General features: G+C 42.3%; 1 protein-coding gene across 2 annotated transcripts in view; it reads left to right on the forward strand.

Annotated features, from left to right (window-relative positions):
• The window catches only part of arid2 (AT-rich interactive domain 2), a 100,942-nt gene that overhangs the window by 68,805 nt on the left and 6,600 nt on the right, over window positions 1-25,537 (forward strand). For both annotated transcript variants that reach the window (XM_061961284.1, XM_061961285.1), the window contains exons 11-20: window positions 702-866; window positions 3,452-3,530; window positions 3,619-3,753; window positions 10,376-10,575; window positions 10,695-12,847; window positions 16,566-16,717; window positions 16,801-16,939; window positions 18,865-18,953; window positions 20,146-20,272; window positions 23,542-23,633. In XM_061961284.1, the coding sequence (XP_061817268.1) occupies window positions 702-866; window positions 3,452-3,530; window positions 3,619-3,753; window positions 10,376-10,575; window positions 10,695-12,847; window positions 16,566-16,717; window positions 16,801-16,939; window positions 18,865-18,953; window positions 20,146-20,272; window positions 23,542-23,633 (3,331 nt within the window). The remainder of the gene's footprint in view (window positions 1-701; window positions 867-3,451; window positions 3,531-3,618; window positions 3,754-10,375; window positions 10,576-10,694; window positions 12,848-16,565; window positions 16,718-16,800; window positions 16,940-18,864; window positions 18,954-20,145; window positions 20,273-23,541; window positions 23,634-25,537) is intronic.

Genomic DNA, 25,537 nt, shown 5'->3' on the forward strand with positions numbered 1-25,537 from the left:
AACAGATGCAGCTTTAGTCAAACACTAAGCATCATGTAGCAGTTTTGCTAAGTGCTAAACAAGATATACAAACATAATAAAACAATCACTTACTGTACAATGTCTGCTCTCACTGGAATAAAGACTGATGGGACGTTTATATATTCCCCTTTACATCAACAATTCATCATATTCCTCACAAAGGGTTACAAAAAACTGTGTCTCTCTGGCCAGGTGAGAGACATGATTTATAATCTAGAATTAACTTTCACCAACTCAGAGGCGATGCAGCAGCTCAATATTTCAATATAGCAGCATAAGCTAGTTAGCTCTCTGTGATCACTAAAAGTAGTTCCTCTGCGTTAAAGCTTATAATAACAATATTTCTAACAATCAGGTCGCAACGTGTAAATGGAGTATTGTTGGCACTTTTTGGATGTTTTTAGAGGGTTTTAATACCCCCCAAATAAGTGCAGCTCCCCTTTAATGAGCCAGTTTCGCAATACTGATCATTCCGCTTTATCGAACAGAAGGTTTAAAATCTTAGACTCTTGGTGGTTTGTATGCTTGCCAAGTTTTGTCCCACTCAAGCCCAAATCCTTCCCTGTCGACCCTGCAACTTTTTAGAATGTAGTTCTTGATCAGATGTTTGATATGCTAAATAGATGTGATGTTTCTAAATAGCCTGCTTTTGTACTGACTCGTGTGTGGTGTCTCTTCAGACCTGTTAGTGAGGTTAGTATCTGTGGACCTTCACACATTCGGACCGGATGCGCTCACAGCGGTGCGGTTGATCGAGCACCAGGCCAACGCCGAACAGGCAACGGAGGTTCGACCGCAGCTGGTGGAGCAGGTACCTGCGGCCGTGCAAGGAGCAACATCTACTGGTGAGTGCAGGAAATGTGTTGCGCAATGACTAAGAAGTCACCACTTTAATGTTTTAAGTCCTGTAGGATTTGTAATAATCTGATTTTAAAGTCATGCAGACCAAATTCCCTGCGGTTTACCAGTGACGACCCAGACTGTCACTATTTGTAACAGGGGTGTCAAACCCGTTTTCATTGGGGGCCACATGGCAGTCATGGCTGCCCTCAGAGGGCCACTTGTAACAGTGAATAATATATACATTTTAAATTGCTTCATTACACAATTATTTGTTATATATTTTTATGTACACTGTAAGAAAAACATGTAGATTTTAGAGTAAAGTTTAGCTGCCGAAATGTTGCCATGTTTTTTGCAATGTATACCAGACCTGGGAAAATTAAGGTCCGTTAAGATTTTCAATCTGGCCCGCCAGACATTCCCAAATAATTTTTTTTAGATATTTAAGATGCAAACTGTAGCTTTGCCATTATGATGTGCAGTGATGTTTTCAAATGACCGTAAGTCTTGAACTATACAAAGTATTTCAATGGTTGGAATCTGCGCTTTTGCATGATATACTAGTTACTATGGTAATTAATTAATTAGTTACAATGGTTATCTAAGTCACAGCAGCTCAGACGAGGCACCAAGCAGTGTGGGTGGGGAGCGTTTCCACAGTGTCAGTCTGAAATGTGGGTGTCAGGGACAGACGTGTAAGGAGATTTTCACAACAAAGTTCTAAAGCTTAGTTATATATCATATGTCGATCGAGAGGGGGTGCGACATTCATATGTTGTCAATATTCAGTGTTTTATCGTTCATAGAAAAATTTAAGGCGGTCTGTCAAAACGTTTTTAGCATTCAATCAGACATTATTGTGAGGTTTTGTATTAGTGTTCCTAAAAATAGATATACCGGCCCTCAGACACATTTTTTTCTCTAAATTTGGACCGCCAGTCAAAATAATTGCCCAGCTCTGATGTATACTGTAAATGTAGATGGGCAAACAGTACCACTGTTTTACAGTCAAATCTACGGTTGTTGTTTTTACAGTATATTACTGTAAATGGCAAAACAATATTACACAGTTTTTACGGTAAAATTCTGGCAACTGAGCTACCAGTTTTTTACCGAAAAATAATTGTTATATTTTAGAATTTCATGGATAAGTTGCTTCAAAATTATGAGTCAAACAGATGTTTAAGTACTTATTTTGATGTTTGGAATGTGTGATATTATAATACTTGTTGTAATATTAGATTAAGTTTAAAATATATGACGTTGCATACAGCACCGTATTTTTCGGACTATAAGTCGCAGTTTTTTTCATAGTTTGGCCGGACTCCAGCGCGATTTATTTATGTTTTTTTCCTTCTTTATTATGCATTTTCGGCAGGGGCGACTTATACTCCGGTGCGACTTATACTCCGAAAAATATGGTACATGTATTTTTTTCTGTCAAAATAGAAAGTTGACTACATTTAGAAACAAATAGACGCATGGTAATTCCAGGCCTTTGCGGGCCACATAAAATGAGGTGGCGGGCCTCGAGTTTGACACATAAGTACCAATGATTGTCACACACACACTAGGTGTGGTGAAATTTGTCCTCTGCATTTGACCCATCCCCTTGTTCACCCCCTGGGATGTGAGGGGAGCAGTGAGCAACAGCGGTGCCGCGCTCAGGAATCATTTTTTGGTGATTTAACCCCCAATTCCAACCCTTGTGTGATTTTTTTATTTTTATTTATTTTTAATTATTATTATTTTTATTTTTTTTTGTCCTGTCCAGCTTCTCAGGCAAATCATATAGTTGATGTCGATGCCCATATCGGCTGTTCAGATTTATTTTACAAAAGAGAAGTGTAGGATACTTCTCTTGTTGCCTTATTTGTATTTGACTTTATTAATTGTATTTATATTATCATTTGGTGCAGCCGGGGATTGAAAGGGGAAAAAAAGGAAGACAGGGGGGGAAATTGTGGGGACAAGAGGGGGATTAGACAGAGAGACAAAAACAACAACAGCAAACACAACAGCAACAACAATAGAGCAACATCAGCAAATACGACATGTACAAATATGATGTTAAAAGTAATAGCAAATAAGCAGTTAGCGAAAATAAAAAATAATACAGAAATGACAATGAGCATTATTACACTACAAATGGAGCAATACAATTACCAATAGAAATAGCGCTATTGATAATGAACAATACCAATACTTTACCTTTATTATCAACAATACAGTTGTTCAAATGCAACTATACATATACGTAATGATAACTTGAGATATGAAAGAATGCAGAAAAATGGAGGTGAAGAAAGAGAAGCAACCTACCTTAACCTTGTAGATTGTTATATTAACAATAGGTTAAGCTTTGTCAGTGTGCCATGTGTTATACCCAGTTTACCCTCGGGCAACAACATTAATATATGTTTGATGAAACGTGATTATGTGATTTATAATAACATCTATGTTTGCAATGAAGATTCAAATGTCATTATGCATGAGCGTGGAAATGATTACATGACTTGTGGTTCAGTGCTGCAGCACTCATGTAAAGGCTCAGTCGTCACCAAATGTTTTGCTTTCTGCTCCTCAGCAACGAAGGCGACCGTTCAGTCCACACAACCGCCGCCTGGCATCGTCGAACTCGACGGAGAGAAATTTACACTGCAATGGTAAGAGAGACTCGTCTTTGTTCAAGTGTTGTAGTATTTGTACTGAAGTTTGCTGGCTCCGCCTCTAAAATGGAATGACATTCCACAGGCTCAACGCACACTTTGAGACGAACACAGAGGGCTCGGTGTCCCGGTCAGACATGTACTCGGAGTACCTGGCCACGTGCAGCAAAATGGGACGAAGTAACATCTTGAACTCAACCGGCTTCCTCAAATGTCTACGGTCAGTCTTCTTAACCCCCTCACAGTAAATGATGAATTTGTGAGGGTCAGGCGAGTCCTTATGGTCTATCTGCATGCAAAATAACTCTGTGGGTGGGTGTGTATTAATTCATGTACCGTATTTTTCGGACTATAAGTCATAGTTTTTTTCATACTCAGGAGCGACTTATGTGTGAAATTATTAACACATTACCGTAAAATATCAAATAATATTATTTATCTCATTCACGTAAGAGACTAGACGTATAAGATTTCATGGGATTTAGCGATTAGGAGTGACAGATTGTTTGGTAAACGTATAGCATGTTCTATATGTTATAGTTATTTGAATGACTCTTAACATCATATGTTATGTTAACATACCAGGCAACTTCTCAGTTGGTTATTTATGCCTCATATAACGTACACTTACTGCGATGAGGTGGCGACTTGTCCAGGGTGTACCCCGCCTTCCGCCCGATTGTAGCTGACATAGGGTCCAGGGCCCCCGCGACCCCAAAGGGAATAAGCGGTAGAAAATGGATGGATGGATGAATAACGTACACTTATTCAGCCTGTTGTTCACTATTCTTTATTTATTTTAAATTGCCTTTCAAATGTTTATTCTTGGTGTTGGCTTTTATGAAATAAATTTCCCCCAAATAAGCGACTTATACTCCAGTGCGACTTATATATGTTTTTTTCCTTTTTTATTATGCGGTTTCGGCAGGTGCGTCTTATACTCCGGTGCGATTTATACTCCGAAAAATACGGTGCATATTGATTAATACAGCCTATACCTATGTGTGTACATATTATAATAATATAAAGGATGGATAATTATTAATAGAATTCAATAATAGGAGTACCGTATTTTTCGGATTATAAGTCGCTATATGTCGCACCGGCCGAAAATGCATAATAAAGAAGGGAAAAAAACATATATGAGTCGCATTTTTGGGGGAAATGTATTTGATAAAATCCAACACCAAGAATAGACATTTGAAAGGCAATTTAAAATAAATAAAGAATAGTGAACAACAGGCTGAATAAGTGTACGTTAGGGGCGGCATGGCGTAGTGGGTAGAGCGGCCGTGCCAGAAACCTGAGGGTTGCAGGTTCGCTCCCCGCCTCTTACCATCCAAAATCGCTGCCGGTGTGTCCTTGGGCAGGACACTTCACCCTTGCCCCCGGTGCCGCTTGCACCGGAGAATGAATGATGAATAAAGGAGTTGTAAAAATGAATGATGGGTTCTCACTTCTCTGTGAAGCGCTTTGAGTGTCTAGAAAAGCGCTATATAAATCTAATCCATTATTATTATTATTATTATTATTATTATTTTTATATGAGGCATAAATATCCAACTGAGAATGTGCCTAGTATGTTAACGTAACATATTATGGTAAGAGTCATTCAAATAACTATAACATATAGAACATGCTATACGTTTACCAAACAATCTGTCACTCCTAATCCCTAAATCCCATGAAATCTTCTTCCTCGTTGTCGCTCCTGGTATGTGCCGCTAGCGTCCTTTCTTTCTGCTGCTCGATCGCCGTTCTCTGCTGCATATTTCACTACGTCCAGCTTGTAATCTGCAGTATATGATTTCCTTTTCGGTGCCATTTTTGTTCAGCCCTTCTCAGTTTTTATAAGTTACCGCCAATGTTGATATGATCCTTTTTAATAGCTACGGCAGTAGCATATAGCAGTTAGCATCCCATGACCCACAATGCACTTCTGCCATGACCCTCCCCCGCCGAATTCTTATTGGTTGACGTGTGTGTGACGATTGCTGACATTTGCTTCGTCTCTTCCGTGAATGAGATAAATAATATTATTTGATATTTTACGGTAATGTGTTAATAATTTCACACATAAGTCGCTCCTGAGTATAAGTCGCACCCCCGGCCAAACTATGAAAAAACTGCGATTTATAATCCGAAAAATACGCTATGTGAAAGTTGAACTCCTACCCCGGCCGAGTCATACCAAAGACTATAAAAATGGGACCCATTGCTAACTGCTTGGCACTCAGCATCAAGGGTTGGAATTGAGGGTTAAAAATCACCAAAATGATTCCCGAGCGCGGCCACGGCTGCTGCTCACTAGGGATGATGTTCGAAACCGGTTCTCCCGATTGTTCGATAAGAAAAGAACCGATTCCATGGATTCAAATCCCTTTTTGAGAAGCGGTTCCCGTTATCAAAGCCACTATACCAGGGGTCGGCAACCTTTACCAGTCAAAGAGCCATTTTGACCAGTTTCACAAATTAAAGATAACAATGGGAGCCACAAAAAAATTTTGAAATTTAAAACGAAATAACACTGCATAAAAAGTATTTTTTTTGCTTTGAGCTATGTATAAACCAGGGGCCTCAGACACGCTGCCCTTACCTTACTATGGAATTTGAATACTGGTGCGGCATGCGGTTTTTATATGAATGGCGCTTGTCAGCGGCATGCGGGTTTTATATGAATGACGCTTGTCAGCGTCATGCGTGCCGTGATGGTACAGCATATAGCACCCACTACTACCAGCGTGCATGATCAACCACACGTTGTATGGGGCTTCCGCTTGCTCACGTATGTGACAGCAATGCATACTTGGTCAACAACCACACAGGTTACACTGACGGTGGCGGTATAAAAAAAAAAAACTTTAACACTCTTACTAATAATGCGCCACACTGTGAACCCACACCAAAGAAGAATGACAAACACATTTCGGGAGAACATCTGCACCGTAACACAACATAAACACAACAGGACAAATACCCAGAATCCCATGCAGCCCTAACTCTTCCGGGCTACATTATACACCCACGCTACCAAACCCCACCCACCTCAACCGACGCACAGAGGGGGGGGGGGTTGATGTGTGAGGGAGCAGGGTTGGGGTGGGGGCGGGGTTTGGTGGTAGCAGGGGTGTATAATGTATCCCGGAAGAGTCAGGGCTGCATGGGATTCTGGGTATTTGTTCTGTTGTGTTTATGTTGTTCTCCCGAAATGTGTTTGTCATTCTTGTTTGGTTTTGGTTCAAAGTGTGGCGCATTATTAGTAAGAGTGTTAAAGTTGTTTTATATGGTCACCGTCAGTGTAATCTGTGTGGCTGTTGACCAAGTATGCCTTGCTGTCACGTACTTGTGCAAGCAGAAGACGCATACCGCATAACAAGGGGTTGGGCTGGCACGCTGTTAATACAGATTGTAGAGGGCGCCAAATGCTGTACCATCATGGCACGCCCTCATTATAACTGTAAGGGTGAAAATTGGAAGTCTCCCGGGAAAATCGGGGGGTCGGTGAGTAAGCTGCCGAGCCGCATCAGAGTGATCAAAGAGCCGCATGCGGCTCCGGAGCCGCGGGTTGCCGACCCCTGCACTATACCGTTTTTTCGTGACCATAGGACGCACCGTATTAAAAGGCGCCGTGTCAGTTACAGGTGATATTTCTGTATTTAACGCATGAATAAGGCGCAGCGTATTTTTGGGCGCAAGCATGGTTAAACTTACGCTAGCTTAAAACATACGTGAGCATGCATGGACGCCGTTTTAAAAAGGCAGCAGGAGCTAAGCTGAGTTGGGTTGTACTTTATTGAAGTACCGTATTTTTCGGAGTATAAGTCGCACCGGAGTATAAGTCGCACCTGCCGAAAATGCATAATAAAGAAGGAAAAAAACATATATAAGTCGCACTGGAGTATAAGTCGCATTTTTTGGGGAAATTTATTTGATAAAACCCAACACCAAGAATAGACATTTGAAAGTCAATTTAAAATAAATAAAGAATAGTGAACAACAGGCTGAATAAGTGTACGTTATATGAGGCATAAATAACCAACTGGTATGTTAACATAACATATGGTAAGAGTCATTCAAATAACTATAACAAATAGAACATGCTATACGTTTACCAAACAATCTGTCACTCCTAATCGCTAAATCCCATGAAATCTTATACGTCTAGTCTCTTACTTGAATGAGCTAAATAATATTATTTGATATTTTACGCTAATGTGTTAATAATTTCACACATAAGTCGCTCCTGAGTATAAGTCGCACCCCCGGCCAAACTATGAAAAAAACTGCGACTTATAGTCCGAAAAATACGGTATTTATCAATGTACTCATTATTATTCTCATCCACAAATCCATCAAAGTCCTCATCTTCTGTGTCCGAAATGAACAGCTGGGCAAGTTCTCCATCAAACACGCCAGATTCCCTCTCCTCATTTTCAAAGTCAGTCTCGTTGTCCATTAGCATAGCAAGCTAGCACAACAGTAAAAGCCCACTTCTCTTGCCTCGTTGTGTGTACCGCTTCTCTACCGTGCTGGTGCCCTTCTTCTCCACAGTGTGCTTCACGAGGATGTTGAAAGTGAGCGGCACCTCGTCCATGTTGGTGATGTGTTTGTCGGCAATTTTTCATGTCCGCTTTTCCTCCACAGTGTAACGACCTGCTGAGGTTGATGTTGTGTTCATGAATGAGTGATATTCAGAATTCCCATTGTTGTGAACGTATTGTTGCCGAAATGAGGAGTGAGGATAGACGTGCGTGTGGAAGGAACGAGATAAGTTGAGCTGTGTTAGTATAGGTTTCTCAATACAAGTTTAAAAAGAGCGTCAGACTTGGTGTGCGCTTCTCCTGGACGCTACAATATAAACAGCGTGCCGGCCCAGTCATATAACATCTATGGCTTTTGGAACTCAGTGCACACACAACAACCTATCTGGATTCCATAAGAGATTCGATAAGGAATTGGTTCGATAAGTGGATTCGATAATGGGCTCGAACTCGATAATTTCTTAACGAACATCATCCCTACTGCTCCCCTCACCTCCCAGGGGGTGAACAAGGGGACGGGTCAAATGCAGAGGATAATTTCACCACACCTAGTGTGTGTGTGACTATTGTTGAGACTTTAACTTTATATTGGGGATGACCTCTTTAAAGTTTTGTAATCAATCAGAAATATCAAGCAACTAAAAATGGATAAATGTGAGGAGTGTTTTTTTTTTGTTTTTTTTGCAATTTCCCATCATGCCTGGCAATGGATTTAAATTGGTATAATTTTGAAATGTTTATGTTGGTTGGCTGTTTTTTTATGATATCAACAAAGTTCAGTGAACAGGTTGTTGTGTGACGTGTTTGGGGACGGTGTGGCGAAGTTGGGAGAGTGGCCGTGCCAGCAATCTGAGGGTTACTGGTTCAATCCCCACCTACCAATCTAGTCCCGTCCATTGTGTCCTTGAGCATGACACTTCACCCTTGCTCCTGATGGGCCTGGTTAGCGCCGTGCATGGCAGCTCTCGCCATCAGTGTGTGAATGTGGAAATAGTGTCAAAGCGCTTTGAGTTCCTTAAAAAAGGTAGAAAAGCGCTATACAAGTACAACCCATTTACCATTTTGTTGACTTTTTGTGCTAGTTGAAATCTTTTTCTTTTTTTTTGCGCCATGACGAGGGAAGGTTGTTTGGATTGGGTTACAGAGGTAAATGATGTGCATGTGGTCTCTAGAAAGTACACTTCATGGTCACTGGCCTGAGTCACTCATGGCGACAAATAAGCACCTATCAAACTGCCAAATATTAAAATTTGTCGGTCTCCAATCAGCTAAACAGACTCAATAACTCCACGGTGACGTTTTGGGGAATTTACTGAGGAATTTGTGAAAGTAAAACGATACAAAAAGAATGCCATTGTAAGTTAATAATGTTAACACAGAGACTTGTAAACGTGTTGGCATATTAGCTAATGCCAACGACACTAGCTTGGCTACATTAGGATAGCACGTACAAATATGCATGAAAGCACTCCTACAGACATCACACATGGGACGCTTTAGTAAGTAAGAATTGTTTTAGTTATATTGTAAAACTTGCAAACGTTTGCTTGGAGTCATGAATTAAGAATCCATATGAGTAGAAACGCGATGGACGACCAGAAGACCAAATGGCACTTCTACATCCGGTTCAAAGCTCAGTCTAAACAGAAGGGCAATCCAGCACCTGCAGTAAGTGAACTTGTCCAAAAGATGGTGCCATAGCACAGACAATAACACACCTATTCAGTGTTTGTGCTTGTTTTTTTGTTTTGTTTTTTTAACTATTTGCATTATGGTTGTCAGCGAAGAAACATCCATAGCTGCACCGTTTTATAAGCCGTAGGGTTCAAAGTGTAGGTAAAAAAAATAGCGGCATATAGTCCTGAATTGACGGTTGTTTAAACGAGCTATCCCGCATACTGTAATGGCTGCTGAAACTTAGAATACAAAGTTTAAGGAACGCCCCAACCGTGTTCAACCAATCAGCGGTCGACCGCACAGCCCGACCCTGCTTAGTTTCCAGGAACCTTTCCAAAGTCCCACCTTGCTACCAGGAACTAAATATCGTTCCTGAGGAACTAAATCTACCTGGGTAGTTTTTGCTGGAAACATGGGGGGAACTTTATTTACCTGAAAAAGTTCCTGTTACAGTTCTTGCTGTGAAAAAAAAAAAACATTGACAAGGTTACTTGCCTTTTTGAAGTGAAATTAATTATTCAGTCTCTAATCAAACCTTGCATCGGACAGCCAGTGCATATTTAAACTGAAGAAGATGATGTCCTCCAAGGAATATGAAATACTAACATAACCTTGCCGTTACAGGACTGTGTTTCCCAATCATACAATGCGGCGGCAGGAGGAGACCAAAACCGGTGGGCCACTTCACATCCTCCTGGTGGGGATAAGGCGAAGGTCGATACCTCTGCCCGTTCAACTGTTCTACCAGCAGCAGACGCCAGGTGCAGCATCCCCTCCTGTAGTCCGACATGAAGCCCCCGGAGGCTCCCAGGCTCCATCTCCAGGTAGAACAGAGAATTAGAAGCATGTAAAAATGGTATGGACATCTAAAATGATGCTCATATCTGCTGCAATCGGGAAGTGTGATAACTTGAAAATGAACCCGCTGTGTTTGTGTGATTAGGGGCACCTACTGGGAATACACCACAGATGGCACGGACACCGGGTCCTACCCTCAACCCGGCGCAAATACCAACCAATACGCAGGCCGTAGTGCAGCAGGTCCGGCCCTGTCCAGTGGTTCAGATCCCAACACCAGCCCAGACCTCCCAGAACCACAGCCCCCAGAACGCTGTTGCCCCGGCCGTCGCTCAGCAACACTCCCCCATGCTCCCCACCGGGACCCCAGTCACGCTATTTCAACAGGTACCCCAGGGCCACATACTTACGGCCCGGGTGCAAGGGGTCTGCCCCCCAATCTCCCAGCACCCGCCCCTGGCTCAAACCCCTCCCCTTATGGCACCACAAGGAGCGTCTCCCCAGGTGGAGCCTCAGTGCGCCGTGGCTACGTCTGCACCCGCCTCTTCCATCCAAGCGTCATCCAGCTCTACGGGGTCACGTGTCACATTTCAGAATATTGCCCCCAAACCTGCGCCAAACCAGACCGCTGTGCCAGCAGCCGCCATTAACCAGCAGCCCCAACAGCAGGCGCAGAGTGTGGTAATAGTCAGTCCCAGCCCCCAACAGAACCCAGTCTACACCCCCGCTATACACCAAATTGTTCTCGCCAACCCTTCTGCCATTCCTGGCGCCCAGACTATCCAGATAGCGGGGCAGCCTGCAGCCCCTTCCAGCCCCTGCCCACCTGCTGCGTCCCATTCAAACCAGACCGTCAGCCACGCACTGTCCATGAAGAGGCATCAGCAGCAGACGGCGCTTCAAATGATTCCGCAAACTCCTCCATCTCAGCCTACCTCCTCCGAGTCCAGCTTGATCAAACAGCTTCTGCTTCCAAAGCGAGGGCCTTCAACGCCTGGCGGGAAGCTCATCCTTCCCGCGCCACAGGTGCCCCCTCCCAACAGCACGATAGCCCCCAGTTCGCAGGTCATCTACCAGGCGGCCTACAACACCCAGGGCCCCTCGCCGCAGCCTCAGCAGCTCAACGTTCAGCTGGTTCCCGGACAAGTCCAGCTCTTGCCAGGCCAGCTCATCTCAACGAGCAGTCCGGCGACAATCATCCAGGCCCCCATGGCGACTGGACAAGTCACGTTTACTGTGGTCCCCAACACTGGTTTCACCACGTCGACCACGGCCATCGCTGCGGTCAGCGCCGTGGCCTCGAGCGTCCCCCAGCCTCCCTTGTCAACTGCGCCCGCAGCCCAGCAAGCCCCCGCTGTTCCACCGGCGCCGCCGAATCCGCTTCGAGGCGACAAGATCATCTGTCAAAAGGAAGAGGAGGCCAAGGACGCGACCGGGTTGCACATTCATGAGCGAAAAATCGAGGTGATGGAAAACTCGTCTTTGCCGGACGGAGACTCGTCCAATGGGAAAACCAGTAACGGCGAGGTTGGAGTCGGTGCCAAGCTGCTAAATGGTCAGAAGTGCACGGAGTCTAATCTACCTCCATACCACTCAGGGAACACCCAGGGGGCACGAAACGGCCCTGCTGGGGAGAGTCCCCCTGCTAATGGGAAGCAGGCCCTCTCCCCTGGACTTGACGCCCCTTTGGAGGGGAACCCCGACTGTAAAAAGACTCTGGTCAACGGGGTGTGTGACGTGGATCGGGGTGACAGTGGGGTCATCAACAGAATCATTCCAAATCACGTTGCTTCCAAACAGTACTTGGGGAACGGGGACGTGGGTCCTACAGAGAGGAGTCACAGCGTGGCCCCACCTGCTCCCAGTCCTCCCTTGCAGCAGGACACTGCCAAAGCCCAGCAGACCGAGCGCCTGGCCAACGGACCTCAGGCCGTCGGCACCAGGCCTCCCTCGGAACTGTCAAACGGACCTTTGGGGCCGGGCCACGCCGTGCCTGTGCTGAGGCAGCAACTGCTGCCCAATCCCTCCCTCCCCCCTGCAAACGGCGTCGCCTCGGAAGCCCGGGGCCTCAAGCGGCCGGCCGAGAACGACGATCGCACGGCGGCGACCCCGTCCTCGGGGATCCCCAATAAAGTGGGAGTGCGGATCATTACCATCAGCGACCCCAACAACGCCGGCAACAGCTCCACCATGGTGGCCGTGCCGGCGGGAACTGACCCCAGCACCGTAGCCAAAGTAGCAATCGAGAACGCCACTCAGCAGAGGAACTGCTCGCCCACGCTGGCCGCCGGCACAACGGTGAGTCACTCCTTAGGACACGTGTGCCACCGGTTGGTTCATATGTACGTTATAAACATGGATGCTTGCTTTTTGGAGGTTAAGAAGGCGAGGCCAGTTAAGACCATGTGGCTCTCACTGATACACGCCTCCTAGAACAAAGACGCTCAGAGAACAACTGAAACCATGAGAGCGCTTCAGTTACATCTCAGCCTACAATAAATACGAGTTGTATTTGGTTTAGTACAGGGGTGTCCAAAGTGAGGCCCGGGGGGGCCATTTGCGGCCCACAGCTCATTTTTTAACGGCCCGCGGCACATTTTTTAAAATATTAAAAATAAAAGAGCAAACGGATGAAATGTAACAGAAAAAAGTTACGATGTTGACTCCAATAACTTTTCTTAAAAACTGTCATTGCTCCAAAAATAATAATGCATAAAAATTAATGTAATGACTTATTGACTTTTTGAAGTCTTCAGTTACTCCACATTAGAGATGCGCGGTTTGCGGACACAACCGCGGAGTCCGCGGATTATCCGCGGATCGGGCGGATGAAATTAAAAAAAATAAGATTTTATCCGCTCGCGGGTCGGGTCGGGCGGATTAATTAGATTTTTTTTTTTTTTTTTTTTTTTTTTTTTTGCGGGTGGCAGTTAAACCAATTGGTAAATATATATACATAGTTAAATGTTGTTACCCACATACGAAAAACGAGCAGGCACCTGCTGCATATGCCACAACAGAAGAAAAAAAAAGAAAAGAGATGGACACTTTTACGGAGCGGAGAAGGGACGCCTCGCCGGGGTCCGGGACCGAGGCCCCTTCCCCCGAGAGGGCCCCACCGGGAGCCGTAGCTGAGGCGATCCGCGAGAAGGGCCCGACGCACGTCCAGGGTCACTACCGCGCCCACCGCACCGACACCCCGCCTCGTCCGCTTTCGCCGCGGCCGGCGTCACGCGCAGCAGGTAAGCAGCTTACCTGCCCGCCACCCCCGTGGCCGGGGGCTCGTAACATGGGTCACTCCGCGCGCTCCGCCCGCGCAGCTTACCTGCTTGCCACCCCTGTTGCCGGGGGCGCGTAACAGGGGTCACTCCACGCGCAGTGCGCTCACGAAAGGGGTGGGGCTCACCCTGGTTGATATAGAGAGCAGGACGGTGGCCATGGAATTTCATTTAAGGTTTGTGATAAACCATCAAACTCATTCGTTAAAAGGACTCTATAGTAATATAAAGCGAAATTTTCTGGACATTATCATGCAAGAAAAGTTTATTTTTGGGATCGCGATCACCGCGTAATGATTTTTAAAGGTTGCATTACATTATTAACTGTCCCATGTGATCAGCCAGTGCGATTGGAAGTCCATGCTCAATTATTGCCTCCGTAAATAAAACTTCGGCATTTATCACATCCAAAGAATCTGTTTGGGCGACGAAAAACGTTGAAAGTTTTCCACTTGTATCGCTAGCAACGGCATTAGACTTGTGTTTTTTTGTCCCAACGTGGTCTTTTACATCGCTAATTCCTCCGTGTTCGATCGAAAAATCTTGTCTGCACAAGGTGCAATTCGCGTAGTTTTCACCCTTTTTTTTTTTTTTTTAATTAATATTAGATATATAACAACGGGCGGATGGCGTTCTGATCAAACGTTACATCGGGTGGATGGCGGATGGATGACGACTTTCTGACGCGGTTGCGGATGAGATAAATTGCCTATCCGCGCATCTCTACTCCACATCAAATATTCAACTTTAAAATAGCTTTGGTGGAAAAATATTTAATATTTTGTTTGTAATAAAAACACTAAAGTTTTCTATGACAAAAATGGCACAAACTAACTAAAACATAAATAATAATAACAACTTATAGTTGATGGCTATATATTTAGTTGCGCTACAGACTTAAAAAGTAACTTATTTTTAACACTTTTGGGTCCCCCAAAATTTTAGTGAGATTTTTTTTTTTAACTGTCATTGCTCAAAAAATGATAATGAATAGAAATCAACGTTATGAATTATTTGAAATATTTTTTGGGGGAAATATTGCATATTTTCTCTGACAAAAAGGGCATAAACAGAGTTTTAAATGTTGAAAGTTAAAAAATTGAAATAAAATGATATATGACATACTGTTAACACTTCTATGAGTAGGGCCCTTTTGGATCCCAAATAATTATAGTGGGATGTTTTTTTTAAACTGTCATTATTCAAAAAGAACAATTTAAAATCAATGTTATGAATTATTGACCTATTAAAAGGGGAATTGCACTTTTTGGGGGGAAATTTTGCCTATAGCTCACAATCATTATGAAAAACATGACGATGGCTATTTATTTATTTTTTTGCATTCTAAATATTAAATATATGCGATCAAAAGTCTGCTTACAATGGAGCCTACGGGAGCGTTCAATTCTGCCTATAGAGCCCCTAAAAAACATCCAAATACCTCCATTTTATACACATGATGAAAGTATACATGTAATGTAGTAACATTTATGACATTCAATATTCACGTATTTTGATCATTTTAGGTATACGCGGCACATTGATTTCAAAAACGCGTCGCAATGTTTGCTTTTCTTATTCTTCATCACGGATTATTTCTCACTGCAGACTTCATGAGAGCCAATAAACATAATAAAACATCACTTACTGTACATTGTCTGCTGTCATTAGGATGCCGACTGCTCAGATGTTCATATATTCCCATTTAGATGAAGAATGACTCCTAATACTAAGAAAAGAGGGGTGGAACCAAGTTTTTTTTGTGTGTCATTCTCGCCATTTCCGGGTCTAAATTGGCTGTCAAAGTGTCCTAATTTGTCGGATTATATTCTCAGCAATCTACTTTTCAAGTGAGATGCATGATTTATGATCTACAATTAACTTGCAGGAAGCGAGAAAGCAGCAGACCACTTCATGATGTAAACATAGACACATAGGAAGTGATCGCCGCTATAAATAGTTTGTCTGCGTTAGAGCTTATAATTACAATAGCACTAATACTTGTTAATATTCAAGTCACCAAATGTAAATGGAGTATTATTGGCACTTCCCATTGGCTCGGCTGAAAGCAGACTTTTATTTACGTTTATTTAATAAATGTAGTAAAAAATGCACACACAAAAATCCATCTGGTCATGTCTTTCATAATACATTTTAATGTTGTAAATTTGATGTTTTATGTCTTGTTTACTGTTTTTAATGTAACCTTGCTGCTGCCCTCTTGGCCAGGTCTCCCTTGGAAAGTAGATCTTTGATCTCAATGGGGTTTTACCTGGTTAATTAAAGGCTAAATAAAATAATTAAATAATCATTGTGAACGACAGGCAAAATTCTAAAAAAAAGAAGTGCAGTTCTCCTTTAAGGCTCCAATTACTTCCCATCAAATATTACTTTGAAAATTTTGAGGGGTGATGCATATTTGGTGCTTTTGCCATTAAAAACAAGAAAAAGGGCATAAGACATTAAAATAAATGTAATATGGACAGATCTGAAGTTTATTTAAAGATGTAAGCATTGGGGAGGGGGAAAGACTTATTTAAAAAAAATTTATGACTGACACTTTTGTGTCCCGTGACCAAACTTGAGGGAGTCCTAAAGGTTAAAAAAAATCTTAATTGTAATGGATTTGAATATGAAAATGGCCCCCCCATGTTTTGACTTTTTCCTGGTGGAAAAAAGGTTTGGACACCCCTGGTTTAGGATTACCGGTAGTCATAATGTTGTGTTGTCTTCTCCAGCCTACTGTTACCCCATCCCCGCCCCCTTCGACCCAGCCCGCAAATGTCAACAGTCCTCATCTCCCCCCAACACAGCAAGCCCCCACAGCACCGCCGGAGCAGAACAGGAAAGCAGGACAGAACTTCAAATGTTTTTGGCAGTCCTGTAAACGGTAGGATTCACAGCAGACACTGAAGGATTGCTTGGAGAAAAAAAAAAAAAGTGTCCCTCATTTCCCGGTGTTGTCCCTACAAGGTGGTTTGAGACGCCGTCGAAAGTGTTTTACCACGCGGCAACGCAGCACGGTGGAAAGGATGTGTACGGAGGCCATTGTCAGTGGGAGGGATGTGATCCTTTTCCACGGCAGAGACTGTCATTCATCACGCATCTACAGGTACACAACGTGCAGCTCACCTTTCAGCCTCTCACAAAAGTTAGAGGCAGGGCTATATGGCTGAAAACTGAATCACAATTTAACATCGGTCGATATTGATTAGAGATGTCCGATAATATCGGCAGGCCGATATTATCGGCTGATAAATGCTTTAAAGTGTAATATCGGAAATTATTGGTATCGTTTTTTTTATTATCGGTATCTGTGTTTTTTTTAATTTTTTTTTAATTTTATTTTTTTTTATTAAATCAACATAAGAAACACAACATACACTTACAATTAGTACACTAACCCAAAAAACCTCCCTCCCCCATTTCCACTCATTCACACAAAAGCGTTGTTTCTTTCTGTTATTAATATTCTGGTTCCTACATTATATATCAATATATATCAATACAGTCTGCAAGGGATACAGTCCGTAAGCACACATGATTGTGCGTGCTGCTGGTCCACTAATAGTACTAACCTTTAACACTTAATTTTACTCATTTTCATTAATTACTAGTTCCTAACTGTTTTTATATTGTTTTACTTTGTTTTTTATTGAAGAAAATGTTTTGAATTAATTTATAATAATGATAAATGGGTTATACTTGTATAGCGCTTTTCTACCTTCAAGGTACTCAAAGAGCTTTGACAGTATTACCACATTCACCCATTCACACACACATTCACACACTGATGGCGGGAGCTGCCATGCAAGGCGCTAACCAGCAGCCATCAGGAGCAACGGTGAAGTGTCTTGCCCAAGGACACAACGGACGTGACTAGGATGGTAGAAGGTGGGCATTGAACCCCAGTAACCAGCAACACTCCGATTGCTGGCACGGCCACTCTACCAACTTCGCCACGCCGCCCCGTAAAAGATGGGAAAAAGGTAAAACGCTGGGGAAGGATGAGTAAAAAAATACAATCTAGACTGGGCTCCTAAGGGGGCCCATTCTGGAGTGGGTAAAAACCTCCATAGCAAAGCACATATACATATTACAATGTACATCTCGAGATATCTAGCAACAGAGGGAAGGGAATGCGAGGTCATGATGGCAGGCCGCAGCTCTCAGGCGCTGACCATCCATTCATCACCCCTATGGGATTTGCGTCGAGGGTGTTGGGTTGGGGGGGTGTATGTGTGTGCCGTATATTTTTGTGGTTGCAAGTGTGTGTGTGTAAGCCCGTAGTGTGTCTCTGTTCCGCGGCCTTGATGTCGTGCAGTCGCTAGTCAGTCCAAAGTCAACAACAACAGGTGTGTGTCCATAAGAGACAAGAAAGGAGTTTGTTGTGTCTTCGCTGCACTGTCCTTCGGGAGAGTCTCGACACCAGGGAAACAATCCAAGTTAGAATGTTTTGTATGCGAGTGAAAAGAAAATGTGCTTTTCACTCTAAATTGTCTATGACTGGTCCTCAAAACTGCGGGGCAGACAGTCCGATGTGATCCAAAATCACAAGAGTGTCCACAGTTCTTCCCGCATCCTCCAATCCTTTGTGGCAGCTTTGGGGTACTTTGAAGACTGCCAGCAACTTCCAATTTGTGGACAAACCAGAGCAACGCTTACTCCAATCAGCAGATGTCCTGTTGTCATAATTCCGAATAGTTGGATATCTTCACGTCCTCGACAGGAAAGGGTCGCCGGGCACGCGGCATTCCTTCTCCCAAGAGTCCGTTGTGTCCAGCAACAACCGCTTTGTCACGATAGCAGGTTCCCCCAAACCCAAGATCTTGTCAATTTCGTTCAGGCCAGTTAAATAATACAGTTAAATATTTTTGGCTCAATAAATACATTGAAAAAAACAAATGTACTTGGCAAGAAATGTTGTCTTTGCAGGGCCACTAAATGATACATGTGTCATGGCTGACCACGAGTTAGCTTGGTTTTAATGTTAAAACATATAATGTTTAACACCTATTTCAACTTGTCTCCCTCTAGGATAAGCACTGTTCTCGGGACGCTTTGCTAGCTGCACTCAAACTGGAGGAACAGCGAGCCCAGCAAAGTCCCAACCAGACTTCTTCCCAGTACGTCTCATGTGCATTGTTATGCTTGATTGACACTCAGGGTTTGCAAAGTGGGATGTGGCAGCTTGAGAAAAATAAAGTAAACGTTTAAACCTGCTAACTTACCTTGAGTTATGTCAAAGGCAAAGTAATAGATTTTCATCAAAGTTATTTATATAGCCCTAAATCACAAATGTCTTTTGATGTCCTACATTGAGTAATGCAGCAAAGTCATTTGATTGTAGGCTCACTGTGCCACTTTGCTTTAAACCAGGGGTGTCCAAACTGTTTGACTGGGGGGGCCGCATTGTGCTTAACAAAATTTGGCCAGGGGCCAAAAGTGGACTGTATGTATGTGTGTATATATATATATACACACACATATTTATATATATATATATATATATATATATATATATACACATATGTATATATATATATATATTACATAGTTATAATAATATAATGAATATATAATTAATTATTATAATTGGTTAAGAGTATTCGATAAAGAAGTGCAGAGAGAGCATTTTGCATTTTTCGCATCGTCCCTTGTAATGGATTTTAATGGGTGTAATTTAGAGTTTTTTTTAATGCTGATTGGCCCTGTGACTGCGTGGGTTCCCTCCGGGTACTCCGGCTTCCTCCCACCTCCAAAAACATGCACATGGTGATAGGTTGATTGGCAACACCAAATTGGCCCTAGTGTGTGAATGTGAGTGGGAATGTTGTCTGTCTATCTGTGTTGGCCCTGTGATGAGATGGCGACTTGTCCAGAGTGCACCCCGCCTTCCGCCCGAATGCAGCTGAGATAGGCTCCAGCACCCCCCGTGACCCCAAAAGGGACAAGCGGTAGAAGATGGATGGATGGATAGATGTTTTTTAATAATATCCTAAACTTTTAATGAGCAGGATGTTTTTTTTGTTTGTTTTTTGTGGTGGTTGTATTGTTTTATTTATTTTTGCACCATGACTAGGGAAGGTTGTTTTGATTGGGTCGTTTATGTGAGTGCACGGAATTGTACTGATGTGCAATTAATGGCCACTGACTTGAGTTACCTCCGTTGGCCACCAAATAGCGACTAAATGGCAGCTCTCAGACTGCTGACTTTTTGTATTTAATGTGAAAACTTATTGGACACTCCTGCTTTAAACAAACATGCAGCATGAATGTTTGATTGGAAATGTTCATGTGACGTTCCTGTGTGCAAAGGACGCCGCCAGTGGCAGGCAGTAGTACACCGGCAGCGCGACCAGCGAAAGCGATCGCCAATCATCCGAGCGCAGCCCTCATGGCACTCCGCAGAGGCTCTCGAAACCTGGTCTTCAGGGACTTCACGGTGAGTGGAACTCCTTTTCTTCCTCAACTCTTCAACTTTTGCCAAACCTCAGACTCCAGCCACTTGATTGATGCATCATAAATAAATATTTACTGTAGATTCTAATTTGATTGAGCACTGAAGTATAGTTATGGTATGGTATGCCCTAAAACAGGGGTGTCGAACTTGTTTTCCTTGAGGGCCACATCGCAGTAATGGCTGCCTAATGAACATTGTGCATGCGGGTAATAAGCTGTGATTAATCATTTAGGAGATGCGTTGGCCATACTCTCTCTGATTGGTTAAAAACCCATCACGTGACTACAGAGCTCCATGTTTGCTTCCGACTTTGAAACTGAGTTAGCCATACTCTCTCTGTACACAGCTCTGGTTTATGGTGTGTTTTGTTGTTTGCTGCGCCTTAAAAAGTGTTAATGCTATAAATATTGCAGCTGTTTGATTGTAACATGCACTAGTAGTAGTTTTCATTAACACAGTTGGAGGTGTTGAAATCGCTAATGCTAAGCAGTAGCATGTCAATAGGAAAGCCCATGTATATTAGCGTCAAGCTAGCACCTTTTTGGAAAGGTGGAGCCATACTTAGTTTGAAGCGGGTTTTTTTTTTTTATCAATTATTTTGTTGGCATTGAAAATTGCAACATTACCTAGAGCAGGGGTGTCAAACTTGTTTTCATTGAGGGCCACATCACAATAATGTCTGCCTTCAGAGGGCCGCTTTTTTTTTAAATTAATTAAAATTTTGCATTCTGGCAATAACCTGTGATTAATCAAAATTGAAATTGATCTGATTTTTTTATTTTTAAATAAATATAATTTGACAGCATTGATATAAATGTGTACCAGTAATCACCTCATATTATTACACCATTGCCTATGCACTCGATTATTAGATGTTTTTCATTTACAAACTGTTATCTTTACTAACCTATTTTTGTAATACACTATATAATAATGTAATATTTGGCATGATTAGATAATGTTTAGAAGATATGCATTTTTTCCTGTCAAAATTGAAATAATTATAAGCATTTCATTAAAGGGGAACATTATCACAATTTCAGAAGGGTTAAAACCATTAAAAATCAGTTCCCAGTGGCTTATTTTATTTTTCGAAGTTTTTTTCAAAATTTTACCCATCACGCAATATCCCTAAAAAAAGCTTCAAAGTGCCTGATTTTAACCATCGTTATATACACCCGTCCATTTTCCTGTGACGTCACATAGTGATGCCAATACAAACAAACATGGCGGATGGACAGCAAGGTATAGCAACATTAGCTCGGATTCAGACTCGGATTTCAGCGGCTTAAGCGAAATTGAAGAAGAAACTGAAGCTATTGAGCCATATCGGTTTGAACCGTATGCAAGCGAAACCGACACGACAGCCAGCGACACGGGAGAAAGCGAGGACGAATTCGGCGATCGCCTTCTAACTAACGATTGGTATGTGTTTGTTTTTAAGTGTTGTAATGTTTTTAAGCTAAATTATTGGTAAACACAGTTTATGTATAATAATTTACGTAAAACCGCGAGTAATGAATAAAGTTTTCATCAATTAATATATTCTGTAGACATACCCTCATCCGCTCTCTTTTCCTGAAAGCTGATCTGTCCAGTTTTGGAGTTGATGTCAGCAGGCCAGGGAAGCTAGGGTCGATATTCTTCTCTTGATCACCTTCGGTGGCTTAAGGGACGGTAGAAGCGGTGTGAGCCAAGAAGACATCCAGGGGGTTTAGCTCGCTCGTCTGCGGGAACAAACTGCCGCCATTGCTTGCCGTGCTACCGAGGTCCTTTGTCCCTGAATAGCTCACACACTCCGGCAGATTCAATGGGGGTCTGGCGGCAGATTTCTTTGACTTTATCGTTGGAAATGCATCTGCTTTGAGTGTCGCAGGATATCCACACATTCTTGCCATCTCTGTCATAGCATAGCTTTCGTCGGTAAAGTGTGCGGAACAAACGACTGACCATTTTCGTCGGCTTTCCCCACACCCTCGTAATTTGAACAACATTCGTCCAATTTCTTGCCACTTTCGCATCTTTGGGCCACTGGTGCAACTTGAATCCGTCCCTGTTCGTGTTGTTACACCCTCCGACAACACACCGACGAGGCATGATGTCTCCAAGGTACGGAAAACAGTCGAAAAAACGGAAAATAACAGAGCTGATTTGATTCGGTGTTTGTAATGTGTTTGAGAAAATGGCGGATTGCTCCGAGAGCGAATAATAGAAAGGTGTTTAATTCGCCAAAATTCACCCATTTAGAGTTCGGAAATCGGCTAAAAAAATATATGGTCTTTTTTCTGCAACATCAAGGTATATATTGACGCTTACATAGGTCTGGTGATAATGTTCCCCTTTAACACACATTTTTCACAGGCCTACCACATCATTATGTGGTAGGCCACATTTGGCCCCTGGCCCTTGAGTTTGACAACTGTGCCCTAAAACTAAGTGTATTTCCTTGGTATTTTTGGCTAGGCGATTGGTGCTACACTTTTACAGCAATGATTCTTGGGACATAAATCCTGTGAATATACAGTCTTTAATGTACAACTCATGTCTGACTTATTTTCTTCATTGCAAAAAATACATGCTTAGTGAAATATCAAATTTTGTGGTGTTTTGTACAAATTGACTACCGTATTTTTCGGAGTATAAGTCGCACCGGCCGAAAATGCATAATAAAGAAGGAAAAAAACATAAGTCGCACTGGAGTATAAGTCGCATTTTTGGGGGAAATTTATTTGATAAAAACCCAACACGGGCAGCACGGTGGGAGAGGGGTTAGTGCATCTGCCTCACAATACGAAGGTCCTGAGTAGTTGGGTTCAATCCCGGGCTCGGGATCTTTCTGTGTGGAGTTTGCATGTTTCCCCGTGACTGCGTGGGTTCTCTCCAGGTACTCCGGCTTCCTCCCACTTCCAAAGACATGCACCTGGGGATAAGTTGATTGGCAACACTAAATTGGCCCTAGTGTGTGAATGTTGTATGTCTATCTGTGTTGGCCCTGCGATGAGGTGGCGACTTGTCCAGGGTGTACCCCGCCCTCCGCCCGATTGTAGCTGAGATAGGCTCCAGCGCCCCCCGCGACCCCAAAGGGAATAAGCGGTAGTAAATGGATGGATGGAAAAACCCAACACGTTAAAATAAACTATTGCATGCATTTAGTTCATAATGTGGCTCGAAACACTCACGGTTGCTACTAAAATAAACTTTTACTTTGGGGGGGACTGAACACTCTAATTATGTTTTGTCTTTTTCTCCAGGATGAGAAAGAGGGACCAGTGACCAAACACATCAGACTAACTGCTGCCTTAACGTTAAAGAACATCGCCAAGCACTCGGACTGTGGTCGTATGTGAGTATTGACTCCGCCCTCTTAAGTTGTGTTTTGTTAGAATGCTTGGAAGCTTAAAGGGGAACTGCACTTTTTGGGGAGAATTTTGCCTATCATTCAAAATCCTCATGTAAGACAAGAACACATATTTTGCTTTTTTTTATGCATTCTAACTCGTAAAAAAAAAAAAGCTAGCAAATGGGAGTTGCTCTATTATGCCTATAAAGTGCCCTAGAAAACATCTAAAAACCTCCATTGATGTTTTATATACACACTGTAAGTATTTATATGTAACTTGGTAACATTCATAATAACATGTAATATTTACCTATGTTGATCATTTTAAGCATACGGCGGCGTATTAATTTCACAGACGCATCACAACGTTCACTTTCCCTTCAACGACAACAAGAATTCTACTAATCATGGCAGACTTGATGAGAGACAACAAAGACTACTTTGGGACAAATGATGATCCAGAAACTTCTATTTTTGAACCTGAATATAAGGAGGATGACCTACAGGTTTTAGAAGCTGTGTGCTAAACAGATGCAGCTTTAGTCAAACACTAAGCATCATGTAGCAGTATTGCTAAGTGCTAAACAATATATATATATATATATATATATATATATATAGATAGATAGATAGATAGATAGATAGATATATATATGTATATCTTGTTTAGCACTTAGCAATACTATATATATATATATATATATATATATATATATGTATATATTGTGTATATATATTGTGTATATATATATATATAAATGATAAATGGGTTGTACTTGTATAGCGCTTTTCTACCTTCAAGGTACCCAAAGCGCTTTGACACTACTTCCACATTTACCCATTCACACACACATTCACACACTGATGGAGGGAGCTGCCATGCAAGGCGCTAACCAGCACCCATCAGGAGCAAGGGTGAAGTGTCTTGCTCAGGACACATGTCCGTGTATATATATATATATATATATATATATATATATATATATATATATATACTGTATATATATATATACTGTATATATGTGTGTGTATATCTTGTTTAGCACTTAGCAATACTGCTACATGATGCTTAGTGTTTGACTAAAGCTGCATCTGTTTAACACACAGCTTCTAAAATCTGTCGGTCATCCTCCTTATATTCAGGTTCAAAAATAGAAGTTTCTGGAGCATCATTTGTCCCAAAGTAACCCTTTGTTGTCTCTCATCAAGTCTGCCATGATTAGTAGTCTTCTTGTTGTCGTTGAAGGGAAAGTGAACGTTGTGATGCGTCTGTGAAATTAATACGCCGTCGTATGCTTAAAATGATCAACATAGGTAAATATTACATGTTATTATGAATGTTACCAAGTTACATATAAAAACTTACAGTGTGTATATAAAACATTAATGTATGTATGTATGTATGTATAAATGCAGAGGGTAATTTCACCACACCAAGTGTGTGTTGCTATCAGTGGTACTTTAACTTTTAACTTAACTTTACAAACTATCAACATAATAAAATAATCACTTCCTAATAAAGTGAAGATGGGATGTTTAAAGAGTATTTTCTTTATTACATGAACAAATTCATCATAATCCTCACAAAGGTTTAAAAAAGGTGCAAACAAGCGTCTTTTCGTGTCTTTCTGGCCATCTCCGGGTCTAAGTTGGATGTCAAAGTTGACCAACTTGTGGGTTTATGTCCCTAACCTTCTACTATCCAGGTGAAAGGCATGATTTATAATCTAGAATTAACTTTCATCAACTCAGAGGGGATGCAGCAGCTCAATATGTCAATATAGCAGCATAAGCGAGTTAGCGCTCTGCACAACTAAAAGTAGTTCCTCTGCGTTAGCGCTTCTATTAATATCGCTGATACTTGGTTAGTAATCAGGTGACGACATGTAAGTGGAGTATTGTTGCCG

The sequence above is a fragment of the Nerophis lumbriciformis genome, linkage group LG05 (genome assembly GCF_033978685.3).
Source record: "Nerophis lumbriciformis linkage group LG05, RoL_Nlum_v2.1, whole genome shotgun sequence".
NCBI classification, from domain to species: domain Eukaryota; kingdom Metazoa; phylum Chordata; class Actinopteri; order Syngnathiformes; family Syngnathidae; genus Nerophis; species Nerophis lumbriciformis.